We start from the raw sequence: 8,064 nt of genomic DNA, 5'->3' as shown, positions 1-8,064 counted from the left end.
CCTTAATAAAGAAAGAGACCTGTAAATAAAATGATCAGAACACTAACAACTTAATAAAAAGTTAGTAAAGGAATTGAACTTACCAAGCATAGAAAAAAATACATGCAAGTAATTGGTTGAAAAATGCTAAAAGAGACACAAATCAAGAGACATGAGTTACCAATATTTACCATCACAGCAGCCAAGGTTTAAAATTTGATAGCACTAGGTTTGAGGGAAAACCAATATTCTTGTACAAAATTGTTGGAGTGTAACTTGGTGCCACTAACTTAGAGATCAATTTATGACTCTCCATCAAAAGAGAAAATGAATGAGTTCAGACATTTTTGTGTCTCTTTTAGCAAAGTAAAGCTAAATGACAGATCTTAATCACTGGGATTGTGAACCCAAATTTTGGTCATCTTGTACTGGAACAAAGAGGTAAGAAGCTTTTGTTTGTAAATATCTAATCATTTTGAAGCCATATTTTCTTTTTTCAGCAAGAGAAAGAACAGGATGGCAAGAGGCAACCATACCACAGTGACAGAATTTGTCCTCATAGGATTCACAGACTGTCCCGAGCTTCAGCTTCCTCTCTTTGTGGTCTTCCTGGTCATTTATCTCATCACCATGGTGGGAAACCTTGGCATGATCCTGCTCATCAGGATGGATTCCAGGCTCCACACCCCCATGTACTATTTCCTTAGCCACCTGGCTTTCATTGATCTTTGTTACTCCTCTTCCATTGGACCCAAGATGCTGCAGAATTTATTGGTGAAGAAAAAAACCATCTCCTTTTCAGGCTGTTTTGCCCAGCTCTACTTCTCCAGTGCTTTTGCCACCACTGAATGCTTCCTCTTGGCCACAATGGCCTATGACCGCTACATGGCCATCTGCAATCCCCTGATTTACACAGCCATTATGACTCAGAGGGTCTGCAAGGAGTTGGCGATCGGGGTCTATACCTATGGTTTCCTCAACTCTGTGATACAGACAGTTCTGACTTTCCAGTTGTCTTTCTGTGACTCCAACATCATCCACCATTTCTATTGTGCTGACCCCCCTCTCCTTGCCCTCTCCTGCTCTGACACCCACAGCAAAGAAAAGCAGCTCTTGATCTTCTCTGCAGTGAATCTCACTGGATCCCTCCTGACTGTCCTCATCTCCTACATTTGCATCCTCTTTTCCATTATAAAAATCCAGTCTTCAGAAGGCAAGTGCAAAGCATTTTCTACCTGTGCCTCCCACCTCACTGTGGTCATCATTTTCTATGGAACACTATTTTTCATGTACCTAAGGCAACCTAAAGCAGGGAATTCATGGAAGTACAACAAAGTGGTCTCTGTGTTTTATAGTCTTATAATTCCTATGCTCAATCCCCTGATCTATAGCTTGAGGAACACAGAAGTAAAGAACACCCTGAAGAAGATGCTGGAGGGCAAGGAGTCATAGTGAGTTTTCAGTGGGTAGCATTGGGGAAATCATGATGTACTGACATGGTATAACCAATCTGTTTGAAATTTCACAAGCCTATTACCCACCATCCAACCAGAATAAACAATCAATCTAATTTGGATTCTTTAAAGATCAAAAGTACTAGACCACTTGCTTCAGACAGTAATATTTAATCCAAGTAATTATCATAGACTAATCAGAATTGATTTATAAGCTAGACTGTTAATAACTTCATATATTGAAAATTATATTAGGTAGTAATATAGAAACTGTCAATTAGGTAGTAATATGGAAAATTCATTTTTTGAGCTCCAAAATCACTGCAGATGGTGACTTCAGCCATAATATTAAAAGACGCTTGTTCCTTGGAAGAAAAGCTATGACCAACCTAGACAGCATATTAAAAAGCAGAGACATTACTTTGCCAACAAAGGTCCGTCTAGTCAAAGCTATGGTTTTTCCAGTAGTCATGTATGGATGTGAGAGGTGGACCATAAAGAAAGCTGAGCACCAAAGAATTGATGCTTTTGAACTGTGGTGTTGGAGAAGACTCTTGAGAGTCCCTTGGACAAGTAAATCAGTCCTGAATATTTATTGGAAGGACTGATGCTGAAGCTGAAACTCTAATACTCTGGCCACCTGATGCGAAGAACCGACTCATTTAAAAAGATCTGATGCTAGGAAAGATTGAAAGTGGGAGGTGAAGGAGACAACAGAGGATGAGATGGTTGGATGGCATCACTGACTCGATGGACATGACTTTTAGTAAGCTCTGGGAGTTGGTGATGAACAGGGAAGCCTGGTCTACTGCAGTCCATGGGATCGCAAAGAGTCAGACATGACTGAGCGACTGAACTGATGGGAAATTCAAAAAGTTCCCAAAAAGTAACAGTCAGAGTAAAACTTAACAAATTAACAAATTTTAATTGAAATTAACAAAATTGGGTATAAAACCCATACATGAAAATCTATGTTGTTAGGAACATTTTCCTGCTTAAGACAGGCTATATGGTAGCAAGTCACTTGTAAATCTTAAAATATATTTCTTCATAACATTTCTATGTGTGGTGGTCAAGTTTCAAGGCCTGATCACATAAAACAATATTTAATTAAGTGTAATTTAAATACTGCATGCTTAAAATGAAAGAAAAAATAGTATTACTATTAGCAATAATAAGGGGAAGGGAAGAACAGAAAAACTATGAATCAGTTCAAAGTGGGACTTATTTTAATATTTGTGTAGAATAGAAAGTTTAAATAGAAGAGATAGAGAAGGTTTAGTGTACTTTCAGAGATGTTAAAAGTGGTCATTTATTGATAGCCAGGGTTTAATTTTTCCAGTTTCTGGAAAGTCCAGCTGCAGTGATGTTTAGGAGGCATGGTTTTGGGAGGAGAGTCTAAAAGGAAAGAAAATTAAGGAGGAAAAGAAGAGATCTTCCCACATTCTGACCAGGTCCAAATGTGCATGTTTCTTAAATTATTTAAATGATCTAGAGAAATACTTTAGTTTTTCAACATTTTCCATGTTCTTTATTGCTATTTTCACAGATATGATAGTCCAACTTTCTGAGACATAAGTTCTTGCTATCAGTGGGGACAGGTGAAGAAAACTCACTTTTAATTTTTTTTTTATTTAGGCAAAAATATGAGCACTCTATAGTTTTCTCAAGCCCCAGTTCTAATACTTCTTCCAAAATAATTCTTAAGACATATAAATCTGCCATAAACCATTAGATTATCCCCTAAACCCTTTGCAAATGCAATTATTTTTGTCTTTTTAAAAATAGCTCAGAATATTTATCGCCAGTCAATTATAAATAAGTTTAAAATTAGTCAAGGATCCAAGGGATGCCCATTGCCCCCAGATTACAGATAATATTAAGGGATCTTTGTTGAATTGTTGCTTGTGACCTAGTAATTTAAGAAAATAAAAATAGTTAAATAGGTGTAACTCTTCTCACTCAGCTCAAAAAGGCTTTCTGGAGAGTTGTGTTCAAGCCACATTCCTAAACATATGGGTTGTTGGCTGTGGTTAAAAAGAAAGCTATTACCAGGGTAAAGGAACAGAGTGAGGAAAGGTATGAAGCAAGCCCAGAGGATAGGACAGCTTACATAGTTTGTGTTCAAGAAAAGAGCTAGCAAGGTGGACAAGAGAGTGCTGAAGGATAACACAACACAGATGCTTAGACAATGATTTCATTGAAACTTACCAGGTGAACTCTTCACAGTGCACTCTAGAACTCACCACAGTTCTTGGCACAGACCAAACACACCATAACCGACTGTCAAGCAGAATAGTACTCTTCCATATTTAGTCCTAATTCCAATGGATGGGTGGACATGGTGCCCAGTAATGGCCCTGTGGTTGAGAAGTAATAGAGAGAAGGAAGCTACTAAAGGTCATAAGATCTTTGCTTTTTTGGTTGTTTTTAACTGAGGTAAAGTTGGTATATAATTCTATATTAGTTTCTGGTATATAACATAAAAATTTGATCTTTGTGTATACCACCAAATGATCACCACAATCAGAGGAAGACTGTTTTTTAATCTTCTCCCCAACAAGGCTAACATCTTTAAGACAAGAAAACATGAAGGCAACTACTCAGCTTAACCAGTGGAAGAGATGCATGTGGGAAGTTGGTATATTGCAGAGATGGTAGTAGCTGGAGTTATTAATGGACCATGACAGGCAAGGCACCATCATTATCTCAAGATAAAGAAAATGAGCAGGCATCAGCACTCAGATGATAAATTATGTTTTCAACAAGAAGTCACACTCATTTCTTAAAAATTTTTTTCAAACTATTTGACATCAGTTTAGTTTAGAAAGAGGAAACAAATAGTAAATAGACATCACATGTTTTATACATACCTCTCAGCAGCAAATTATTATCATGTTCTTGAAGGACTATTTGGCCTAAGAGTACATTTCATCAGCTCTTCAGTTCTTTTTAGAGAAAACTGAAGAAATGTCATAAGACCTTTCCATAGTGCTTTCACAGCAGGTGAATTTGTGTGCTTTGTTCAAAGTGCTTCTTTGATTTCCTATAAAGCAAAGCAGAAATTTGAGAATATTGTATTCACAGATTATGAAGGATATAAGTTCATGTTTTCCTAAATTCCCCAAAGACCTAGAAAACAGAGAGAGGAATTGTCTGTATTACCTAAATTTTGAGCTAATATTTTCTATTTCCTTTCCCACTGAGACTCTTTAGTTTTGTAAATTTGTGTTCCTGATTTGGGCCTTATAGTAAGAAAATTCTCCAGTAAATTTCTTACATTTATAAAATCTACAGCATACAATACAGGTGTTGAGATGGTTAGATGGCATCACTGACTCAATGGACATGAGTTTGAGCCATCTCAGGGAGATAGTGAAGGACAGAGAGGCTTGGCGTGCTGCAGTTCATGGAGTCACAAAGAGTCAGACACAACATAGGGACTGAACAACAATAACAAAATACAGGGATATAGTATTAAGATGATGATATTTAATCTGTAAGAGAAACCAGCATGATTATGCATCTTCATTCACTTATAAAGTGAGGCTGCTTCAATCAATACTCACAACAATTACAGTAATTTTTTGCCCCAAATAAGCAAATTCCTTCTGCAAAAGTATTACCAATATAATGAAAATTTTATCTGTGTTAGGTTTTAAAGGTCCAACATTTCACTGAAAGTGAAAATAAAACTTCTCTCACATACAAATAAAATATTAATCCATTTTCCTTATGGTAATCCTAAAAATGAATGTTATCTGCCAGCATTCACTACAATACAATTTCCATTAACACATCTAAGTGTAGCTAAAATATATGACATATGCATATGTAAATAAATCTATATTTATTTGCACATAAAGTGTTGATTTTTTAACGAGCTTAAATTTCTTCTTTCTTTTTAAATTTAAATTTCTTCTTTTTTTTCATTTAATACTCGATTGATTTGCCATGCTTAGAAACATACCCAAAAGATATTATTCTGTTGATCATGAGAAAGGAAACTTGAGTGAAAATTCTATTCATTTTCTTTCATATTATTTGACATACATAAGTATTCCAGAAACAAGAATTTTTAAATCTTAAAGGTGTGCCACCAGATTTTCAACTCTGCTCTGGATGTATAATTCTAGCATTCTTTGGAGAGCAAAGTGGAACTGGAAAATGTTAATTCAGTGATGAAGAGCAGCTCTCACCTGCAATTAAGTGGTGCATCCACCAGAGAGACAGGGAGCCACCGATGTTAGAACTTGGGGAGTTTAGGCTCCTGGGAAAGAGACAGATTTAGCCTATTCTGTAAAAATACAAACATGTAACAAATACCTAGGACTTTCATCTATGGTGAGATAGGGCAAACTGGAGAGAGGGAAAGATCATCTTAATTTTACAAAATCAAATAATTACTTTAGCGTTATTGCAACAGCTTGACAATCCCAACAGAAGGCTTTATTCTGTGGTCTGAAAGAATGTATTTTATTCCTTCAAGCTCAGTTTCTTTGCCTGGGTGTGTTGACCACTCTGGCACATGGACACCTACCACCTTGCAGCTTCCGCCCCTCATTATAGGTAGCCCTTTCTGCTGATCACATAGGACCTACTAGAAGCAGAAGGATAGAGCAGAGAGCCAGGTAAGTACAAGCACTCTCCAGCCCACCTCTGGCTCACCCTTGGGAAGGATGCTACATGACTGCATACTAGGTTTCTCATACTTGGGCAGAAATAGGAAGAACTCCCAGGTCCATCTCTGGTTTCCCACAGAAGCTTTTTATTCTATTTTCATTGCCTTTCCTCTTAGAAAGAACAATTTTTAACTCTCCTTATCCCTAGCAGGTTATCTCCTGCTATCCCTTATCATAGGGGTTCCCTAGTAGTTCAGTAGGTAAAGATTCTGCTTGCAATGCAGGAGATCGGGGTTTGATCCCTGGGTGGGGAAGATGCACCCGAGAAGGAAATGGCAACCCACTCCAGTATTCTTGCCTGGACAATCCCATGGACAGAGGAGCCTGGCAGGCTACAGTCTATGGGGTCTCAAGAGTCGGACACAACTTAGTGACTAAACCACCACATCCCTTGTAGGCAGGAGGAGAAGGGGATGACAGAAGATGAGATAGTTGGATGGCATCACTGACGCTATGGACATGGGTTTGAGTAAGCTCCGGGAGTTGGTGATGGACAGGGAAGCCTGGCGTGCTGCAGCCCATGGGGTCGCAAAGAGATGGACACAACTTAGTGACTAAACCACCACAGCCCTTGCAGGCAGGAGGAGAAGGGGATGACAGAGGATGAGATGGTTGGATGGCATCACTGACTCGATGGACATGGGTTTGAGTAAGCCCTGGGAGTTGGTGATGGACAGGGAGGCCTGGCGTGCTGCAGTCCACAGGGTCGCAAAGAGTCAGACACGACTGAGCGACTGAACTGATCCCTAGCAAGTGGGCTTGCCAGGTGGCTCAGCTGTAAAGAAGCTGCCTGTCAGTGCTGGCAACACAGATTTGATCCCTGGGTAGGGAAGATCCCCTAGAGGAGGAAATGGCAACCCACTCCATTATTCTTGCCTTAAACATTCCATGGACAGAAGAGCCTGTCCATTGGGTCACGGAGAGTCAGACATGACTGAGCAACTGAACACGCACATCCCTATCAACCCATCTCATGTGAAAGCTTATATTATGAATAGCATGCTTCCTTATCCATCATGGGCCTTAGCAAAACTAGCAAGTAGCTTTCCATAGAAACCTTTCAGACACACAGTTTAAATTGATGTTCATTATAAGGGAGCAGAAAAGGGAAAGGAAATGCTCATTAATGTTGCTTATATTGGGGGATCATTTTTAGAAAGAAACGTTCAAATCTCTTTCACAAATCTTGGGCTATCTTTCCTTCTTATATTTCTCACAAATCACAGATTGGTCCTATATTGTCCACAAGCAGAAGAAACAACTCTACCAGTTAAGCTACATTTTAATCTAAAAGTGCGTTTCTTTGCTCTGTTTTAATGAATCGGGTGTTAAAACACTGTCTGTTAAGCGTCTATCTCCTGGCCTATTTACATTTCTCTGTACATTAAATTGCTACATCAAAAGAATGCTGTGCATGTGTGATCACTTCACTAAACCTGTAACTGACTTCTGATAACATCTATAAATCCACTTTTGGGAACTATATAACAGATGCTTTCATGCCAACAAACTAAATAAATCATGCTGGGCCTGGAAAAAAAAATATATGGTCTTGGAAGTAAAGATTTTGCTTACCCACCACCCCCTCAAAAAATACAACCTCAAAAACTGGGCTTTTAAAACACTGCTTTTTAGCAGTGCTGGTGATGTAGCAAGGAGGAGACTGATGAAATCAAGGCTGAACTTGAGTCCTAGGTCTGTCAGAACCATGATAACAGTCAAGGGGTTTGATCCATCTGAGCCTTAGGTTCTTCATTGAGAATATGAGGAAAATAATATCTCACAGGGTAACTATAATGATAAAATAGCACAGGGTGTGCTGAAGTGCATTTTAAACATTTAAAAGTATAAAGTTCTTATTTCTAATAACCTACAGTCAGACTCTACTCCATCTGACTGTTCAACTTTCAAACTCTTTGATTTTAAAGCAAATATTTGGAAAAATCATT

General features: G+C 38.4%; 1 protein-coding gene across 1 annotated transcript; it reads left to right on the top strand.

The window, feature by feature from the left end:
* Nucleotides 1-495: 495 nt before the first annotated feature.
* LOC120876503 (olfactory receptor 1030-like) lies at nt 496-1,431 on the top strand. Its single transcript, XM_040258450.1, has one exon. The coding sequence runs from the start codon at nt 496-498 to the stop codon at nt 1,429-1,431; it is 936 nt and encodes a 311-aa protein (XP_040114384.1).
* The last annotated feature ends 6,633 nt before the right edge of the window (nt 1,432-8,064 follow it).

The sequence above is a fragment of the Oryx dammah genome, unplaced genomic scaffold (assembly GCF_014754425.2).
Source record: "Oryx dammah isolate SB20612 unplaced genomic scaffold, SCBI_Odam_1.1 HiC_scaffold_17, whole genome shotgun sequence".
NCBI classification, from domain to species: Eukaryota; Metazoa; Chordata; class Mammalia; order Artiodactyla; family Bovidae; genus Oryx; species Oryx dammah.
This window is presented reverse-complemented; position numbering and strand designations above follow the sequence as displayed.

What these genes read in the sequence shown, in the direction of transcription:
- LOC120876503 (XM_040258450.1), top strand. Translation starts at nt 496, where the DNA reads ATGGCAAGAGGCAACCATACCACAGTGACAGAATTTGTCCTCATAGGA.